This window comes from Ambystoma mexicanum, chromosome 5p, assembly GCF_040938575.1.
Source record: "Ambystoma mexicanum isolate Mex_15411 chromosome 5p, UKY_AmexF1_1, whole genome shotgun sequence".
Classification (NCBI taxonomy): Eukaryota; Metazoa; Chordata; class Amphibia; order Caudata; family Ambystomatidae; genus Ambystoma; species Ambystoma mexicanum.
The window spans coordinates 485,790,050-485,811,952 of NC_090930.1; the positions used below are offsets into that span (position 1 = coordinate 485,790,050).

Sequence of the window (21,903 nt, forward strand, 5' to 3'; positions counted from 1 at the left end):
GAGCTCCTCTCGGGGGAAATTCCCTTGAGCAGAACAGGTCGCATTTCCTGTTTAGGCTGGTGGCGAACAGATCTACCTGAGGGGTTCCCCAAAGGGCGAAGATCTCTTGAAGGACTTCCTGAGCTAGCTCCCACTCGTGGGAGACTGTGTTCTGCCTGCTCAGAGCGTCCGCTGTCAAGTTCTTCTCTCCGGCTAGGTGAACTGCCGATAGAGAGATTCCTTCTTGGATTGCCCAAAACCAGAGCTGCATCGCCTCTCTGCACAGGGGTAGTGATCCTACGCCTCCTCTTTTGTTGAGGTAATGCATGGCCACCGTGTTGTCCGTCATTATCAGGACGTTCTTCCCTTGTGCAGCTGGCAGGAACGCCTTCAGCGCAAGTCTGATGGCTCTCAGCTCTAACAGGTTGATATGTAGTCTGGACTCCGATGGAGACCAACGACCGCTGATGGTCAAGTCGTTGGCGTGGGCTCCCCACCCCGTGAGTGAGGCATCCGTGACTACTGTTATCTTCGGCCAGGGTTGCCAAAAATGTTCTCCTTTCAGAATGTTCTCCTGACAGGCCCACCACTGAAGGTCTCGAGCCACCCTGCCGGGAACCTGAAGAAGATCTGTCATTCTCCCTGAGAATTGTGACCACTGAGTCCTCAGTGCCCACTGGAGGGATCTCATTCTCAGGCGAGCCTCTGGCACTAGGAAAATGCAGGATGCCATGAGGCCTAGCAACCTCAAAAAGTCGAAGGCTGGGAGACGTTGGAACTTGGTAACCATCTGTAGAATATCTTGAGCCCTCACCTCTGGTGGCGAGGCTTTTCCCAGGGAAGTGTCCAGGATCGCTCCTATGAACTGGAGTCTCTGCGATGGTATCATTTGTGACTTCTTTAAATTGAGGGAGAAGCCCAGTCTGTGAAGGAAGTGGCACACGTGATTTGGCTGGATCTGAGCTTGTTCCGAAGAAACAGCCCTGATCAACCAATCGTCCAGGTAGGGGTAGACGTGAATCCCTTCCCTCCTTAGACTTGCAGCCACTACCGACATTAACTTGATGAAGACCCTCGGGCGGAGGTCAGCCCAAATGGCAGCACTCGAAATTGATAGTGAGAGTTGCCAATTGCGAACCTCAGGTATTTCCTGTGTTTGAGATGGATAGGCACATGGAAATAAGCGTCCTGAAGGTCCAGAGATACCAACCAGTCCTGGAACTGAAGGGCCTGGAGGATCTGAGAAAGAGTGACCATCTTGAATTTGTCTTTTCTGAGGAATTTGTTCAATTCTCGCAAGTCCAAGATGGGTCTCAGTCCTCCGTCTTTCTTTGGAATGAGAAAGTAAGGGGAGTACCAGCCCTTGTTCCTCTCCGCTACAGGTACCGGTTCTATGGCACCTTTCTCTAGCAGGTCCAAAATTTCCTGCAAGAGGAGCGGATCTGGAGCTTTCTGAGAGCTGATCCCCGGTGGATGACTGAGGTATACGTAGGAAAGGCAGGCAGTAACCTTGGGCAACTGTTTCCAATGCCCAAGCATCTGACGCGATAGCCTGCCATACCGCCAGATGTTGAGTCAACCTGCCTCCTACAGGTGTCCTGTGAGGGAAGTCCTCAGAGTGGTTTTGGGGCGGCTGATGCAGATACCGATGGTAAAGAGGCACCTGCTGTTGCTGCAGCTTTTGAATATCTACCCCGTCCACCTCGGGTAGTTCTTCTTTGTCCCCTTTGAGCCGGTCGTCCTCTACCTCTTCCGAATGCGGAGTAGAAGCGAAAGGACTTGCCCCTCGCAGAGGTTCCTGTGGGACGAAAAGGAGTCTGACGGATTGCAGCTCCTAGGGATTTTGCTGCTGCTTTTGAAGTTGGCAGTTTCTCTAAACTGTCATCCGCCTTTTTCCCGAACAAAGAAGAGCCATCGAATGGCATGTTCAAGAGCCTGGCTTGCACATCTGGGGCAAAACCAGACTTTCTCAACCAAGCGAATCTCCTGGTTGATGTACTTCCCGCCATTGCTCTGCTGATACTGTCAGCCGAATCAATGCCCATCTGGAGGGATTCGCACATAGCGTCTTTACCGTCCTGTATAATATTCAGGAACGCATCCCTTTCTTCTCCCTCCGGGATGCAGTCAGCCGCTGTAGAAGCACACTCCCAAAGTGTATGGCTGAACCTAGCAAGGGTGCAAGTAGCATTAACAGATTTTAACGCCATGCTACATGCTGAAAAGACTTTCTTTGCCATAGCATCATATTTTTTATCGTCCCTGTCCTGTGGGACGGTAGGATAAGCCGTCTTGACATCGGTAGAGGATGCTGCCTGTACAACCAGACTTTCTGGGGATGGGTGTTTAGACAAAAACTCCGGGTCTGTAGAAGATACCCTGTATTTTGTACACAGTTTTTTATTTACTGCTGGTTCGACATCTGGGGTTTCCCAGTTTGTCATGATCTTCCTCTGAAGAGCTTTATGAAAAGGCACCACAGGATCCTCCTGTGGGCCTTTGTCAAGAATATCCGTGAGGTCATCTTGTTGGAAAGATTGTGAAGGTGCAGACCACCCCATGAACTCTGTGATCCTGGCCATTAAGGCTCTATAGGGGGTTTCAGCATGCTCCCCCGGGTCTGGCCTAGCAAACTCCACCTCAGGGGAAGTGTCTAACCCACTTGCCTCATGTAAGAAATCATGAAGATCCTTTAACCTGCGTTCTTCAGAGGACAATTCCTCTCTAATTGGGGTTACAGGTCCCTGCAACTCAAATGTGTCTTCCTGTTCAGACAATTCACCCTCTTCCAAAATTGAGGACATAGTTCTCAATTGTTCTGAACTCATAAAGGGAGTAAATCCCATTTCCAAGGCAGAGGGTGCCGAACTTGTCATTATCGGCCTCGAAAACGTCAATGTCGTCGACGCCGACGCCGAAGGCTTCGAGCGTGGCGTCAAAAACAAAGGCAGAGGCCTCGAAGACCTCGACAGAATTGGAATTCTACTCGACAATCTCAAAGCCATCGACGTCGAGGACCTGGGGATAGTCACTGGGTGTGTCGTAACCGTGACTTTTCTTGGCGTCGACGCCGGTGTCGAAGCTGGCGTCGAGTCGACAGACCAGTGTGTCGAAGGTCCCTTCGACAACGGCGTCGAAGACATCGACCTCGGCGTCAACGGAACCCTCGTCGACGGCGTCGACGGAACCTTCGAGGAAGGTTTGGAGGTCATAGTCCTACTCGAGGGTTCGAGACGCGCTCGAGAGGTTTCCTTCGCCGGGTACTGCGACTCGCAGCGTTTTTGACCTTCGGGTCTTTCGACCAGAGCATCGCTCTCGGCAGTCTTCGAGGGGGTCGAGGCCGCTTTCTCGAAGACGCTCATCATATTTTTGCGGAATTCCTCCCATTCAGCCCGGGAACTATGTTTTGTGGGGCAAGGGATTCTTTTTGGCGAAACAGAGGAAGAGGAAGACGGAGAAAGGGATCTTCGACGTCTCCTCTTCGAGTGCTTCGATCTCGAGGAGTGATGAGACCCACTCCGAGACCTGGAGCGCGAATGGTGACGAGGAGACGAGTGTCTCGACTTCGTCGACGAAGAAGAAGCTTTAAAAGTCTTACCTTTCTCCAGCTTCCCCCTACGCTCCTTCAGGGCCTTAGCTGTCATGGACATACAGTCCTCGCATTCCGAACAATGGTGTTCAGCTCCCAAACACCACAGAAACTCTGTGAGGGTCAGTCAGCGACATCTTTTTTCCACAATCTCGGCATTTTTTGAAGCCGGATCGAGGAGTTGTCGGTTCCGACGAGGAAGCCATCGAGTACGGATCGAATGACTCGAGGTAAATAGGATGAATCTGACAAGAACTGAGCAACGGTATTCCGAGGCACTGAGTAAGCGCGGAAAAACGGAACTGAGCAACGGACGCTGTGCGCGGCCTTTATAGGCAGGATGACGTCGACGTCGATACGGCGGCTGTCGAGGGACATCGACTCGGAGGACGTCGACGCGCAGCGCCCTCTAGAGAGAGAAAACATTTTCCGAGGCCAGCAGAGCTGGAAGGAGATATCTATCTAAGGGGAGGAATACGTCGGAGGACACAATCCCTTCGAAAGTCGGATTTTTTGGTTTGAATTCTTTCGGGTTTGAATTCTAGGAGACAAAACACATTTCAGACATTCCAATAGTTAACTAGCATGCAGAAAACGCTGGTGAAAACCAATCCGCAACCTCAGAGAACGGATCTCACTAACATTACATCCACACCCTACCACCCCCGTCCCTCAACAACAATCTTAAGTCCCCCAGGAATAGAGAGCAGAGAAGTGCCGCTGTCCCATTACTATTTCAGCAAATCCCCCTTCAAACACTGAACATTTGTATTATTAATATTACTATGTACTAATGGTGTTGGAATTATAGGGATCCTTTTTTCTTAGGACCACTTCACCGTATGTGTATTGTTCATACCATCAGGTAGTAGACATACGTTTAGTTTAGGAATGGGCAGGGTCCTCAAAGACCTCTACTGTTACTATACATACACTGTTTTACAATGTGTTATGCTTAACCCAAAATACTCTGATCTTTTCAGATATTCGATGCTTCATTTTTAAAATAAAATTGGTATTTTCAGTATCCCCGTGTGGTGTATTCCCGAGTGTAACTATTGAGAATAGCTGTACTTCACACCAGCTTGCCGCCTCCCCCTTGAGTTTACCCAGGATGCTCTGCCATAAAATACTTCAGAGAGTGATTTTTTTTTAGTTGAAAACCATGGGCCTCATTACGAGTCCGGCGGTAGCCATGCCAGTAAAACCGGCAGGCTGCCGCAGGACTCGTGATGATTTACAACCACCTGACTTGCCGGAATAATCAGGGCATTACAGCCCCGGCGGTCCAGTAAGTCAGGCGGCGGCATTCGTAAGTCCCCATTCCCAATTGAGTCCCATAGGACTCAATGGGAATGGGGAGGACAGAAGCACCAGCACTGTGCGCAACAGTGCCGGTGCTTCCATCAAAGTCTGTGGGTAAGTGCTGTCCGCCTCAGGTGGAGAAACCCAGGAGTTCCCTGCAGTAGTTTGTTGCCTCCAAAAGGCCCAAGAGATACATGGAGAAGGCTAAGTCCCAAACAAGAAGGCTGCATTGTGTTCCAAGGACACCAGCAACCATCCCTGGTGAACGGCAGAGTTGGGGAGGCAAGGCCAAGCCTATGGTACTAGCCTTGACTCGTAAACTGGAAGACAGTAAAGACAATAGAGAAACGCACACAGCCGGTGAGTTGGCAAGCAACGGGAGAGACCGTTGTGTTCTAAAGATTGAAGTAGCAAGATTATAATCGCACAATTGAAGGCTGCACGCGTGAGTATGAGACCCAAAGAAAGGCAGACCTGCGAGTAAACCTTGAAGTAACGATAGCTGTAAAGTCAGCAATAGTGAGTAACGGAGTGGTCCAGCGAAAGGAAGTATCCCACTCGAAAGTCTCTGTGAAAGGTGAACAGTTTATAGCGATCAAGTGAATGAACTGTAAAAGCGAAGTGATAGAAATTGACCCCCGAGAAAAAGGGAAGTGAACTTTGATACGTGATGCAGAGAACTACCCAGACCAGAAAGCACTGGGGTGAATAAAGCAGTGTGAGCTGGAAGCTGAAAAGTCGAAGTGGCCCTGCGGAGGTGTATAGAAAAAAGCCACGCGCATTTGAAAGTCTTCGACATCAGGAAACGGTCCGAGCACGACAGAGGAGACCGACTGTGTAAAAGGTTAGGGGAAGGGTACACCTACAAGAGATTAAGTTTGGGGAAGGGAACCCCTTCACGTGTTTTATTTTTGTTTTGAAAGGTCCAAGCCAGATTGAGGGAGACCAACGTGAATTTGTGCTGTGAAAGGTCTGAGCCCAATAGAGGGAGACCTACATGAACTTTGTTGAACTGTGTTTTGATAGCCTAAATTAGAGACTTAGACGTGGTAGGCCATGCGGGCCTCGATACATGTTTTGAACTGCTTTTGTGTTAAGAGCCTGAGCGTGTCACCTTGCCTACAGGGAACCGCCTTATTCTGTGCTGTCCAACGTGGGGAGGAGAGCTGGCTCAGCTACATTTATTTGTTATATTTGAACACTGACTTTCCTTTGCATTCATATTCTCCTTTTCACATTTTTGTACAATATATAGGGCAGGCATTTGGTTTTTGTTAGAATAGGCAATTTTGATTGGGCAGACAAAACTAGGAGACTTTATTATTTGATGGTCGAGACTGCTCCCATCTCAGCCTCCTTATTTAGCTTGCCAGGTTCACCGTTATTGACTGCTTTTTCCACCAGGTGTGCAGTGAGTAGGGCTCAGGTAAACACTTAATTGTTATTTTCTATGGAGTACTTTGTTTTGCTTACTTGCATTTAGTACTTATTTGACAGTGTTTAACCTTATGTAATGATAATACGTAGAATATTTTTACGTTATACTGAGTGCATGTACTTCGATATAGTTCTTTCATGTAGGTTACCATGTACTAGAGGTTTAGGAATTAATGTGATGGTGGATGTGTTGGCACATTCGGTCCTGAAAAGGACTGTACTAATCAATTGTTGTCTTGTGTAGGAGTCCCTTTTCCTCATACTCTTTTGCTCTGTATTGTGCCTGGGTATACAATGATTTAAACCAATCCAAAATAATGAAAGAATTCATAAAGAATCAAAAATAACAAATCTTTTGGTACAAATATATATGGGGTGGGGGTTAAGGGGCTAAAACGGGTGGGGAGGGTTTTCAAATATAGGGAAACAGGGGGCTTGGAGGAACCCACCCAAATTAAAAAAAAATAAAAAACAATATTTTCGTTGTTAAAGGTTCGTTATTAATTCATTCTCTACTATTCGATTTGTTTAAATCACATGGCACTTTGTGCATGCCATGATGTAGTGGGCAACAATTGTACATTATGAGTAGTTTATATCTTCGCTGATTATTGCTGTTCTTATGTTTGTTTATATGGCGCGCCGGACCAGAGGGTATGAGGGCGCAAACATTATAAGTATAGTCTCAACTTAGTTACAGTGCTGTACATTATTATACAAGGACACAGTGAGGTAATGCAGTTACAAAGGAGACAGTGAAGTACAATTACGAAAGAGTTACAGGTTGAGCAGATTACAATAAGATGACAGTTATTGGCCTTTGTTCTTTAGCCACTGGATGTAGTTACACATAAATTGGTTGTAGGTTTGTGATGCTCTAACGGAAGGTGGTAATGTGTTCCAGTGTTGGCTGCTTTCACCTGGAAGCTATTGCCGCCCATTTTCGTTCGCTTGAATCTGGGAACAGCAAGCAGGTTAGCATTGCCGTTTCTGGTGTGTCTGTTGGGCGTGTATCTGGTTATTCTGCGGCTAAGTAACGGGGAGCAGCATTGTTAGGGCATTTGTGAGTGAGGGAGGCTACCTTAAGCAGGAATTTGTCCGAGGTGGTGAGCCAGTTGTGAGTTCTCCTAATATTCGAGATGTGTTCTCTTTTAGGGAAGCTAAGTGCTGCTCTGAGAGCATTGTTCTGTAGGATCTGGATTTGGTTGGTAGCCTGTTTGTTAGCACCTGCATAGAGGGAGTTACAGTAGTCCAGTTTGGATAGTATGAGGGCTCTGGCTAGAGTAATACAGGTTTGGGTGGAAAGGAAGGGTTTGGCTGAGCGTATGAGCTTGCATGTGAAGGCTGTGGAGCAGGCCATGGAATTGACCCGTTTATGGACGGAGAGGGTGGAATCGAGGAAGATGCCGAGGGTTTTCACTTCCTTGGCTACCTTTATAGGGTTGCCGTCTATGGTGAAGCTGGAGTAGTTGAGGTCCAGTTTGTTTAGGTTCGTGGCTGATCCCATGATGATAAGTTTGGTCTTGTCATCATTCAGGCATAGACTATGGGAGGCCATCCATGCCTGGATGATGAGGTACACCTTGTTCACCAAGGCCAAATCCGTGTTGTAATCTCCCGTCAGCGGAATGAGGATCTGGGTATCATCAGCATAGTTAGTGTAGGTGATAAGACAGTCGAGATCATCAAACAGGGGCTTAGTGAACATGTTGTACAGTGTGGGGGAGACACATGACCCCTGAGGAACCCCACATGTGATGGGGATGGGGTCAGCGGAGGCCGTGGTGGAAAAGAAGCACATGGATCTATTGCTCAGGAATGATTTGATCCAGCCAATAGCTTCTTGGGAGAAGTGGGCAGCCGAGTCCAAGTGGCTACATAGGATTTTATGATCGACAAGATCAAATGCTGCCGAGAGGTCTAGGAGGAGCAGTAAGGAAGTTTTCCCATTGTCTCTCAGAGTGTCGATTTGAGCCTTGAGGTCAATGAGAGCGGTTTCTGTGCCGTGTTGAGGTCTGAATCCTGATTGCCGGACTCCTAGGTGGTTTTGTTCAAGAAATTTTTGAATTTGTAGATAGGCTGTCTTGTAAAGAATTTTGAGAAGGAAGGGGACGGTGGTGATGGGTCTGTAGTTAGTGGGTACGGCTGGGTCTAGTGAGGGTTTTTTTTAGTAGGGGGGAGGACCCAGGATTCTTTGAGGTTGTTGGGGATAGTGCCTGATGAGGAGGCATTGATAAGTTTGGTAATGAATGGAGATAGGTCTCTGGCTGCGTCTTTGATGATTTGAGGTGGGCATAAGTCGCCTTGGCAGTTAGATGGTTTGAGGCAGAGTATGATTTTTTCCACTTCTAGCGAGGAAACTTTGGAGAAGCTGAAGCGAGTGAGGGGTTTGGGGGGAGGGTATTGAGGGTCGGTGCGTGAGGGGGTGTTGTTGGGTTTGGAAGAGTTGGATAAAGTCTCTTTTTTGTTATTCATTTTGATTTAGAGGCCTGCAATTTTGTTGGATAGGGCATTTTGGATGCTGGTGCACCATTGTTTATCTTTCTTACAGGTGTCTGAGGCAGGGATGGGTGTCTCTAGCTCTTTTAATATGGTAAACAGTTCTATAGTGCTGGATTTGGAATGAAGTATTCTCAGGTTGTACGATTCTTGTTTGGCGCGGACAATTTATTTTTTTTGAAAGTAGAAACTATTTTGTTGAGGATCAGCTTATTCCTGTCTGTGGGAGCTTGTCGCCAAATTTGTTCCTTTTTGCGTTTCTCTGATCTGAGGGCTTTTAGGTGGGCCGTGAACCAGGTATTCAAGTGTTTTATCGGCTTGCATTTTCTCAGCGTTAGTGGTGCGATGGTGTCTAGGGCTAGGCACATGCTATTGTTGTAACTTTCAACAAGGTGGTGGGGGTTGGAGTTGGTTCAGTGTTGGTAGAATGAGAGAGATGAGTTTTTCCACCGTTATGTTTTTCTTGCTTCTAGTCGGGATTGCTGTGGCTAGGGAGTTGTTAGTGATTGGGCTAGATGCTTCGAGTGTAAAGGAGAGAAGGTGGTGGTCGGACCAAGGTTGCGGGGTGATGGCAGTGATGGAAATCACGCAGTTGTGGTCTGCTATCCAATCAAGGGTTCTCCCTTTGTTATGAGTGGGGGTAGAAATTCTTTGGGTGTAGCCTTGTTCTGACTGTGTTATTAATGGCAGACGCTTGGGGGTCTTTAGAGTCATTATAGCCAAGGTTAAAGTCTCCTAAGAGAAGGCATTGGGAAGTATTATTTAAGTTGTTAGAGAGGATGGAGTTGAGGTCTTCCTCGAAGGAGCCTAGGGGTCCCTGGGGTCTGTATAGTTGGTGGATGGTGAGAGTTTGGGAGTTAGTGGTGGGGAGCTTGGCTGTGAGGAATTCACATGAGTAGTGATCAGTGGTGTTAGGTTTGAGGTTGAGGTGGGTTTTGGCGATTATAGCGAGGACTGGTTCTCTGCTCACAGCTGTCGTACGCTCCGGGGCGGATGTGCCTGGTCCCTGTCTCAGTGCACCATATCTACATTATACATCCACAGAGTTATTACTAACAGCTATGTTTAACCCAAAGTACTTCTTTAATCTAATAAAGATTCTGTGTCAGAAGAGGCGTAGCTTGTCAGCCACGCGATAGGACACCGATTCTTCAAGCTCCTCAGAGATCCTGTACTAGAACCGTCCAAACTGGCATAAATAACTTGCAGAAATGTGAAAGCAGGTGCCAGGGAGCTTTGAGGCCACCCGGAGCATCTCTTGGGAGGAATCGCTAAGCCAGACTGATAATATCGCAGTTGGCAAAAACTATGCAGCATCTCTCAAAATGGCAGGCGCTCCCGGCTCGGCCCACTGAGAGAAGTGCCTGCACCGGAGAGCACGACACCGACTTAACCAGAGGGAGAAGCCGTCCGGAGACGCAAGTGGTGCTGGTGATCCCGCGACAGACAAGGACCGGCGGGACAGCTTGGTGGAAGTGGGAGATCGGGGCCCCGAACACTGAGGGTGGCCCAGGATGCTGGGAGCATGGACTCGCCAAGTAGATATGGTGCACTGAGACAGGGACCAGGCACATCCGCCCCGGAGCATACGATAGCTATGAGCAGAGCACCAGTCCAACGCCTGTTGAACAGCTTGAAGGAGGACGGCGGGCATGGAGGCCCCACTAGTGTGGATCCCAGCGTAGATGGCTTGACTGCCTGTAGCTGTTGAGACTAAGGCAGTGACGACCATTGGACCGGTGTGAAGCCCCCGCCAGGATAAGAAGGGGCCCGCACTGCAAGTACCTTTCTGGCGGTGTGACAAAGGTGGGCAGGCGAAGAGAGTTGCCAGCTCCAGAGGCCCACAGAGCTTCGTACCAGCCATGCTGGTCGTAAAGAACACCGGCCTGAACCCAGCAGGCAGCGTGGTGGCAAGAGCCAATGGGACCCGGCATCCTGGAAGCTATAATAACTCTGAACGGAGAGCAGAGCAGGGAAGGTGTGAGGACTTCGGGGGGCAGTGTCGGCGCTGTGGGAACAAGAAAGCAGGTACGACATTGGCTGTATAATACAAAAGCGGGAGACCGCAGTCTGTACCGACAGCTCAGTGGGGGCCCCTGCAAGCACCACGATTGCCCCGCTTTGGGGGAACAGTTAAAACTGACACTATCCGCAGGGGTGGTAAGAGCAAGCCGGCACGGGGAATACAGCCCACTGTGCGCCCCTGCCGCGGCCAGTAGAGGCCCTCCTGACCATCCAGCAATGCAGGGAAGGATGTCCATGTAGGCACAGCGTGTCCGTCAAGTAGGACCTGGAGCAAGTCCAAGTTGGGCAGGAGAGGGTGACTGAACACATACCCATCTATGTGAGCAAACGTCTCCATACGAGAAGATAATCTAAAATCACCGCCGGCAGGACCTCCGGACGTACTTGAGCAACTCTGCGTGTCCCAAACCTGCCCATCCACGGATAAGAAGGGAGCACTTGCTGTGGTGGGAAGACAGTACCCCTCATCTGCAGTGTTTACAGTGAGCTCAAAGGAGTCTAGTAGGCTCGGGCCATACTGGTGGTAGGTGACAACTGAAAAGCCTCCGGTCCATAATAGACACAAGGGCCCGCATTTGGACAACATGTGGGGACAGAACCCATGGTACTAGCATAAATAATAAGACCGGCAACAAGCGGCCAGCCACCACCAAAAATTACCTGGACCCACAAGTGGGGGCACACAAAGGACAATTGGAAGCAGCTTTCACTACATGGATACATAAGGCCTCCCGGCCCAGTTCAGTCTAACAAGCCCCAGAAGAAGGGGGGCATATCGGAGGCCCTGAATGCGGTAACAACTAACTACCGCGGAAGGACAGACAGCTTGAAGTAAGCATCAGACAGTGGGCAGTGCTTCTGTGCGCACTAAAGTGAGGGGCACCCTCCTCCCCCGGACCACCACTCGAGTCCGGGTAAGGGCCCTGGCCTTCTCCAGTATACAACGAAGTGACGACCAGGCGAAGGGGAAAGACAAAAGCATGCATCCAGCTGGCAGCGGGAGGCGCAGGCCGATAGACCCACCATTTCGAGCAGACTGCCACAAGAACTACAGAGAGCCTGTGGCTGTCGGAGCCACGGTTACACAAACAAACACGAGTGCAGCCTGGTGGTATATAAGATGCCCTAGAGGTCGTTGCCCAACTACTGCAGTACAGACATGTGGTCGCACAGCCAGCGCCCAAACATAATAGAGACAAGACACCAGAGATCCCAAGCGTGCAGGCATTACATAAACCAGCCGCACTATAACAGTATCAGCCACGCATCCGGTCAGCAGGAGCTGCTGGTAGGTTGGCAGCCAGCGGAGCCTGGACTTAACCCGGGAAAGGCGACACTTGGGAACATGGACCCTAACAAACTGTGGAAGGCGGCCTGGGTGGAGAGAAGCCCGGCAGCAGAGTCACTCACGAATGCAGCTCCCGCTCGCTAACTGAGAGCAGCGAGATAGTGGCTAGTAGAGGTGGGAGAGCATAACCCACTCGCTGGACAACAGAGGGACACAGCCAGCAAGTATCCCGGGCACACTCTATGCTGTATGGAACACTGGATTGGCAGTAACCAGAAGACATGGGAGAACACAACCCACTCGCTGGACAATCTAGGGGGATAGAAGGCACGGAATAGAGCGCACATCTACAGAAGGAGGGATGAGGCTGGGCTGAGAGTGGAGCCACGCCACAGAGGGTGAAGAGCACGCTCGGCGCAGGAAGTTGCCAAGGGCAAAATTCGGGTTGGAGAAGACTGCTAGGCGGAGTGGCACGCACAACCCGCTCAAGGAAAAGGAATGCCAGGCAAGTCAAAAGCGGGCAAAGGCAAGCAAATTAGCATTGAGAATTTTACCAGGAAATCAGACAAAGGTCAACCCCTTCCAGTGGAGGCAACCATGGCCTCATCCAGCACAGTACAACAAGAGGAAGACGAGAGCCCGATATTGGAAGCTATAATGGCCCTGAAAGCGTCTCTGGAGAGCAAGCTGGATACAGCCATAGCAGCCCTAAAGACGTCCCAAGAAAACAAAATGGACACAGTGATGGTAGATGTGGGCCTACTTCGACAAGGCGTGCGGACCCTGGCAGACCGCGTGGGCATGGCAGAACAAGTGCAGCAGAACACCACTGATTTTGCAGCCACTCTGACTCAAATGTCAGACATGCTCCGAAGGGTCAAGATCCTGGAACAGAGGGCGGAGGACGCAGAAGGAAGGGCTCGAAGGAACAATATCCGGATTGTGGGTCTACCGGAGGGAGAAGAGGGTCACGACCCTACAAACTATGTTGAGAATCTCCTGGTCCAGGAGACCAGAGAAGGGGTACTATCCTAAGGATTTGCAGTAGAGAGCTCATAGGGCCCAGACTAGAAGGCCCCAACCAGGAGCCTCCGCCCCAAAGTCAATGATCGCAAAGATCATGAATTTCAAGGATCGGGAGAAAATATTGACATTTTCTAGAGAAGGGGGGGGGGGTGATAACCAGGAACTCCTTGAGAATTATAATCTATCCGGACTATACAACGAGCACGCTATGGCAACACCAAGGAACGCCTCAAAGCAGTGGGTATACGGTACATGTTGTTGTACCCAGCGAAACTTAAGGTGATACGGGACGGCAGATTGTATTTCTTCGAGACCACAGAAGAGGCCCAAGCATGGTTGGACCAACAGGGTATCCCGCAAGGGAGACCCAGGAACGCCAATAATGATACAAACCTGCAGGGGCAGCAGGAGTGAGGTTGCCAGGGAATGGGGGTTCTGACACCAAAAACACCAAGGAAGCCAGATGGAAAATAATTAAAGGCGCAACGAGCGACAGCACCGCCACAGATGGCGACGGGATACGCAACCCTAAGACTTTTGTTAGTTAGTATACCAGTTTGAAGGCACCACGCTGCCGCAGGCCGGCCCCACCTGGGTGGGCGAAGCAAGAGAAGCAGCGGAGCCCGAGCGGGGGGAGGGAGGCTGGGCGTTTGTTTAACAGTTGTAGTTAGTGAGTGGTTAGTTAGAAAGAGTGATGGCACGAGTGGGGGAGAAAGCACCAAGCAACAGGAACAAAGTGCAAATGGCAGGCTACATACTTCTATCCCAATGACGGCTACCGGAGATGCACGAAAAGGCAGCACACTTGCAATGGAACCAAACGTGTAAAACGCAGCATGAAAGGCGAAGGTCAGACTCACCCCGTGAGGGAGAAACCTACGAACAATGGAACAAATCTGCCCACCAGTAAATGCTAGCCGACAGGTGGGCCTATGGGAACAGCCGGGCCACGAGACAAAGGAACCAAATGGGCCAGGAGAAAGCAGTCATAGCTACCTGGAACGTCAGGGGACTAAAGGCCTACATCAAAAGACTGAGGGTCTACAACTGGCTGAATAGAGCAAAAGTGCAAATCGCTATGCTGCAAGAAACACATTTGACGGCGGAAAAGCAAACTAAGATAGCTAGGAAATGGGGGAGGGGGGGCAAATGTACAGCTCAACATACTCTAATTATGCCAGGGGAGTCCTGACATGGATAGCCCCGGGAGTTCCATGTCTCTCTCAATGCGTTAATTTGAACGGAAGGCAGAATGGTGATCATACACTGAATGTTAGAGAGCAAAGAGGTGTGCCTGATAAACACATACGCCCCCAACCATGACGCAGCAGAGTTCTTTAAGATGATCATACCTCTGCTAGCCCCCTACAGAGAAGCATCGTTCATATGGGCAGGAGATTTCAACTGCACACTGGACCCGCAGGTGGACAGATCCGACGACAAGCAGAAAAAAACGGCCCCGCCGGCCAAGAGCCTACAGAACACTGTTGACCAGCTGGAATTGGAAGACGTCTGGAGGAAGGTACACACCAATACCAGGGATACACACACTATAGCGCCCCACACGGCATACACACCCGCATAGATTATGTATTTACGAGTAGGAAGTCCCTTGCAGAATTCACAGGGATACATATAAAGGCACGAACGCGATCCGACCACGCCCCGATAGTAGCAACATGGACATACACATATAGAGGAGCCCCCATGCCCACTCGGAGACTGAGAGCGGAGGCACGGACGGACAATATCTTCCAAGAACATATTAGAGAGACGATCGAGAACTATTTTGACCAAAATGTGAGGAGTGTGGACAGCACTGGCATGGTCTGGGAAGCTTTCAAGCTGGTGGTAAGAGGAGCGGCGATAGGGAAGATGGGCGGACTATGGCTGCACTGAGGAACATAGAACAGGAACTAGAATGGGCAGAGGCACGAGCAGTGGCGGAGGACGACGAACCGGAGGAGCTTAGGGGGCTGCGATTGCAGTGTTCAGCAATCTGGGAGAAACTGGCCAGATTAGACTATGGGAAGTACATACAGAGACTACGCGCGGAAGTGTACAAGCCTGGCAGACTCCTAGCCTGGCTCACTAAACAAGAGACCAGGCGTGAACCAATAACAGCAATCGGGGATGAACGAGGCGAGGAAGTGAGGGCCCTGGATGGGATTAATGGAGTGTTCTCGCGGTTCTACGAAGAACTATACTCCAGAAAACAGGAAGCAGAGGCGGAAGATATAACCCCCAGGTTGTCGGAGGAGCAAGCGAGACATTGGAAGCGCCGCTTACGCTTGACAAGCTGACCTCAGTGATAGCCGAACTTCCCACAGGCAAATCCCTGGGACCGGACGGGCTAACAGGAGAATTCTATAAGAAATATAAAGATACCCTGACCCCACGGATGCTAGAGACGTTTCAGGAGGCGTATGCGGAGGGAATGTTGCCACTGAGCCTATCTGACTCGGTCATCCTACCCATCTTGAAACCGGGGAAGCCGCCCCTTGAGTGCGGCTCCTATTGACCGATTCCCCTAATCAATCAGGAATCCAAATTCCTGACTGCAGCCCTTGCAAACAGCCTCAAGAGGGTCACATCCACACTGGTCCACCTAGACCAAACAAGATATGTACCAGGGAGGAACACGACATGAAATTTACGTAGACTCCACCACGTCATTGAGAGCACGAACCGAGAACAGAGGGAACACGCAGTGGCATCGCTAGATGCCATCAAGGCATTCGATTCAGTGAACTGGGACTGGCTCCTGGGGGGCCCTCGCCCATTTTGGGATAGGGGAGGGGGGTACTCCACTGGATCCGGCATCTTTACAGGGACCCAAGAGCTAGGGTGAAAACGGGGAAGCACATTTTAGAGGAGTGGAGGATTGGCAGGGGCACGAAGCAGGGATGCCCACTATCCCCGATGCTATATATATTGGCTCTGGAGCCATTTGCCGTCCTCCTTAGGGCAGGGTACGAGAATGCGGGAATAGAAATAGACAGGGTAGTACACTTAATTTCTATATACGCAGACAACATACTCTTTTATGTTGGGAACCAAAGGGAAAACATGCCAGACATACTGGAAGCACTGGGAGCATTTGCCAGACTGTCAGGAATTACGATTAACAATGAGAAATCCTTGCTCTTCCCCTTGGCGGGCCAGAGGGGGGGGGGGGTTGCTCCCGACCAGTTACCGAGCCTAGGACTTACATGGACATCAACCACCTTCCGTTACCCGGGAGTGGATATACAGCACAGCCTTGCAGCAACACCTACTGTATTATTTTAATAATATGCCATATACATTCCCAGGCCCTTCTTCAGACAAGTACACACACTAGCGAGAGAGTTCCTATGAGGCGGGGGGAGGAACAGGATCACGCTGAACACACTACAGAGGGATTACGAATTGGGGGGGGGGGACAATGAAGCTACCAGACTTTGAACGCTACTACCTGGCGGGACAACTCCAGTTCATTGTGAAATGGTTGGGGGAATGACACTTCCATAGACACACTGCTCTTTCAGCCAGCAATACGTTATTACTATAAGAGGGGACTCCCATGGCTGGACAAGGCTCTAGCTAAAATCACTCCCAACCATAGTCCAGCTGCGCTTGACTCTCTGGAGGAGAGCGTGGGTGATGCAAGGAGAGAGAGACCCCTATTCTGGACAAATCCCCCTTGCAGGGCTAGTTGACACCCACACGGCATCTCTGACCATCTACCGCATGCAGTGGGAAGTCAAGGGAGTGGCACAGACTGGAGACTTATGGAAAGAAGGGCAGTGGGTGGATTTTCAGACCTTTATAGATGAACAAGGAGTACACAGCAGACGATTCTCATTGTACAATGGTATGGTACAACTGATCAAGAAGAGGTGGAAGATATTACCGGGAGAAACTGACAGCTTGGGAGCACTGGATGCGTGGTACGACGTGTCGAAGGGAGGACACACGATATCCTGACTTTATGAACAGGTCCTGTGAAGCAATAATGAAGGGGAGTTGCCAGCAAGAGCCAGATGGGAGGAGGAACTCCAAAAGGCCTTCACTGATGAGGAGTGGAGCAGGACACTTGGATACGTGAATAAAGTCTCCATAAATGCGAGATTCAAGCAAATGCAGCTGTACCTCATGCATAGAGCATACCTCACACCGAAGAGAATGTCGAACATGGGACAAACAAAACCGAACCTGCCCACGCTGCGCCGAGGAACAGGCGGATAAGATACACATGTTTTGCTCCTGCCCGGTGATACTCAATTTCTAGGACACAGTGAAAATGAGGGCGGAGGCAGGAGGGATACAAATGCAAGCGTGGCCCCCAGAATCTAACCTCCTGGGGCTGTACCCGAGGGGCGGCAAACAATGGACACATAGTGAAAATGAAAGACTTCATGTGTATTCTGGTCAAGCGCCGCATAGCGATGGCATGGAACTCGAGCACAGGGTCATCAGCAGAAAGGTGGTGGGCAGACCTGGAAAAAATTGACAAAAGCGGAAACATCAGTATGGACCAGAGCGGCGCAGAGAGGGGTGGGGGAGAGTGGGAACAGACTACTTGTATGGCACTCTCTCATACAGGACCGGTTTCACCGCACGGAAGGACAAGACACGAAAGGCCCTGGCGAGCCGGAGGAGGATTGAACTCCCGGAGTCAAAAGAAGTGAGGGAACTTGAAGAGGGCGGGGGACATACTACAAAGGGCCGAAACGGGTGCCAAGGATGACCAACACTGAACAGGACGGGCAGTCATGGAGAGAGCCAAGCTGACGCGCTGAGAGACGGAGGATGAAGTGCGGACCCCAACACAAAGTGCCAGTTGTAGTGTGATGTTATTCTTGATGTTTGTTAAGTGTTGAAAATCAATAAAGGAAAAAAAAGAAAAAAAATAGTGTCATTTTATAATATTCATGTTTTTCAGTATAACAGATTAGTGTGGAGAATAGCTGTACTTCACTGCCAGCCTTCCTCCCTTGAGTTAAGCCCGACTGCTTTGCCACTGCTGCCTTTATAGAGCGATCTAGTTTTAAGTTTGGCCGGAACCCTGTTTTCCTTAGGCTAGATGTTTCACATCCATGTGGAAAAATCTTAACACCTGCAGAGAGTTAGAGATTTAGCCCTCAGAGCTTTGAACAGACTTCTCCTGAGTGGACACACTGTTCTTCCACTCAGATTATGTCTCTTCACGCCAGCTTCAAGTGGTTGTGGAAAAGCCTCCATAAAACATTAAAATATGCTTTAGTGAAATTGAATTGCGAGAAAGGTAACAAAAAGATATACCTGAGACACGTATCCAGGAGGCACAAATATTGGAGGCATGGACCCATTTGGCGACATCATAGGGACATGTGCTGGCCCTGAAGAAAAACAAATATAGTTTGTCATGCCATATAACTAGAGATACCATAGTTAAGCTCACATAAAAATCACAAGTACTCATTGAGCCTAGTTCGTTTGTTTTTACTCCATTTATCCATGTCAGCAAGTATAATGTGCCCGAGAGCTGAACAGGCAAAAAAATAATGGAAGCCAAAAACAATGAAACGCACAAGGTACAAAATAATGCAACTTTCTTGATGGACTGTATACAAAGGTTTAGACAGAGAACCTTAAAATCAGGTATTCTCAAATAAATAGTTAGGTACTTTGATACGTATATTCTGAAACAAATAATTTCTGCAAAGTATTGATTTCTAATACGGGAGATCTTAGCCAAAACTGACATTGGTAGTCCCATCCAAGACATAAAAGAAGTATTGTCGCATAGCAATTTGATATACAATTATGTAGGTTTGCTAATTAAACGGAAACTTGCGTAGCAAAGATAGCTATTTAAGTTACCCTGTTCAATGAAAGCACAGCTCAGCCTACATTCCCCTCAGGCCTCTCGCCACCCGTTTTTATTCTGTTCACTGCAAGTTCAAAGGGGCTAATGGAGAGAGAGAGAGAGTGTGCAGCAGTCATCTCCTCCACTAAGTGTCAAAGGCCTGTGTGGGAGTGCTAGACAAGATTGTTTTTTTCTTTTTCAAATAATAGAGAACCAGAAGTAATCGGGTTGATACTTTTATTAAACTAACAATACCCTGCTAGGCAGTCATGCAATTCCATTCCTAAAAATGTAGGTTTTTACATATTGCATAGTTACAGTATTGCTACTGTAAAACACTGCATTGTCTCCATATTTTACAGTAAAGTTTAGGTTAATGTATCTAAATCTCATAGTGTCAAATATATTTCATTTGGTTGGGAAAGATGCATCACATTGACGAGTGAACATTTTTGAAAACCTACATCACTCGGCCAAATGATTTTGATGGCAAACCTAGTTTTGTGGCCTGCTGGTTGCATTAATCTGTGCAACTGGTGCTCAATTCATGAGCTGATCCCATACTATTTGACATTCTGTCATATCACCCTGTTGCTTTAAACCAGCTGCCCTAAAAGTGAGATGCCAGGAACTACAATATCCCACCTAGTTTGCCAAGTTCTCTGCCTGCTACTCCATTGACTCTGCTTAGTGTTTTTACTTTCTTTCCTCTTACATAATGAATACACAAACTAACTAGATGTTTAAGCAAAGTAGTGATCAATAGTTCTAGCCAGTCTGTACATCTACAGAACTACTGCAATGCCACACACACTAATTAGTTTCCAGAACTCGATTTTCTCTATTATAATTGCATTATATATTAGCACATGTGGGAGAGAGCTGGCCAAACTGTTTTCAAAACCTTTTTATCATCTCCATTTGTGTGTCTATTCATGCAGCTAACCTTTTACATTTTATAGACACTCAACCCAGGGCTTGCAAAGTCTACTTGCACAGTCAAGTAGATTTCATTAAGAGCAAGTACCATTTGCAGGGGATGTTTGAAAATGTTATAGAACATTTACTTTGTAGTAAATGTCAAATAAAGGTTTCCCTGTGCATGGCTGGCCTCTGGGTGGCAGCAGTGCGCCAAACAAAGTGAGTTTGTGGTGACATGCACAATTTAACAGAAAGCACATTTACATATTGTATCATTGGTTGACATGGGTCAGGTGCATTTCTCAGAGTTTGAGTAGGTAAATTAAGTTACTCCATCTGCTGGTTTAGCTGAATTTTCTTTCACCAACTTTATTTATTTGGATTTTTCAAAAGCATAAGTTACAAACATTTGAAAATATTTCTTCCCCCCACACCCCCAACAAATCTCAACTTTCGGATAAGGTGTAGCATGTTTCAGCATTCTGAGTCTCTTGGGCCAAGTACACTTCCGGCTCGGAGTGTGTGCTTTTAAATAATAGGAATACTGCGCAATAATTTAGGCTTAAAATACATTTGTTCTCTATCATCTGTAAATTCGTGTAGTGGCATCCAGGTGTCCAAATATTTTGTGCAAGAGCCGTAGGATAGTGCGGTTATCTTTTCCATGGCCATCACACCCCATAGTCTTACCCACCACATGACCACTATTAGTCCTTATTTGTTCTTCCAAGTGTGTGCCAAGGTTATTCTAGCAGCACTTAACATATGGGTAATGAGGCAAGCTTTCGACCCGGAGTTTGCATAGCACCCCTCAACCGCCTCCCCCAGTAGGACCACCATCGGATCCAATGGCAGCTGTACCCCTGTTATCTCTTTTTTTTTAAGAACTTTTTTTTGCAGTTTTTAGAACAATAAAAACCAGTTACAGAACATTCACACCCATATTGGGGTGAGTTACCCATGTGCCAACCCCCCTTGTCCTTTCCCCCACCCAGTCCACCGAGGTCATTGTTATTGTGTCACCTCCTTGATGCGTATCTGACTATGGTCTGGTTCCTGTGTTCTGGAGGATTAAGAGTCAAAGTTTTGGGGGCTGTGCCCACCCGACGTGGATGATGCATTCTCATCCGCCTCGTTGATTAGGAATGTCACAAGTGGTCCCCAAATGTCAGGGGGATGTGCGTGTTGGGGAAGTTTCTTGATGAACTCTGACTCCACATCCTGACAGTAGAGGATGTCTTTGCGCCAGTTGGCCACCGACGGGGTTGGTCCTCTGCCCCAAGACATGGCGACTCTCCTACGAGCCAGGGTCAGCAGTAACCCTGCCAGTTTCCTTGTTGCTGGTGAAAGTTGTTTCGTCATTCCGAGCAGTACCACCGTTGGAATGGGCTGCACTTCCTCTCCTATTATTGCCGATATGGTATGGAGGACCTGTGGACAAAGTCTGCTGTTGGGTTTCCGCATCTTTCGCATTTTGCTGGTAGGTCAGGTTGGTGTTTATTCTTTTTTGCGGGGGTGAAATACGGCTGGTGTAGATAATTGAAGTATATTTGCTTGAGATGTGCATTGAGGGCTATTTTTTGTAAATTTTATGAACGCTCTCCTGAGATGTCCCCCGTAAGCAAGTGGGGCGTTAAGTTGATGCTCAAAGAGTGTAATTGATTAATTGACATGTCGACTGTTTATTTGACTTTGTTTGTCCGTTCGCTTGATCATTAAATGCCTTATATGTCACAAGGTTGCGCAGAAGATCCTTGTGGAAAGTATAATAGGACATATTGATGATGTTGTAACAATAATATGTATTGGAAGTTTACACGATTTGAAACAAAAGTCTTCTTTTCTTTTCTTACTTCCACCTTGGTGTTGGAGGGAGAAAGGAGAAGAAACTGTAGTTTTTCAATAAAATAAAAAAAAAAAAAAAAAAGATGTGCATTGAGGGCTATTTTTTGGGTTTGTTGTAGTATATATGTCCATTCCTCATCCGGGATCGTTAGCTGG

The 21,903-nt window shown here is 48.5% G+C and overlaps 1 protein-coding gene across 2 annotated transcripts in view; it reads right to left on the reverse strand.

Moving 5' to 3' along the window:
- LOC138481032 (fibronectin type-III domain-containing protein 3a-like) overlaps positions 1-21,903 on the reverse strand; it is a 2,755,868-nt gene that overhangs the window by 2,312,208 nt on the left and 421,757 nt on the right. For both annotated transcript variants that reach the window (XM_069612893.1, XM_069612892.1), the window contains exon 4: positions 18,435-18,511. In XM_069612893.1, coding sequence (XP_069468994.1) covers positions 18,435-18,511 — 77 coding nt within the window. The remainder of the gene's footprint in view (positions 1-18,434; positions 18,512-21,903) is intronic.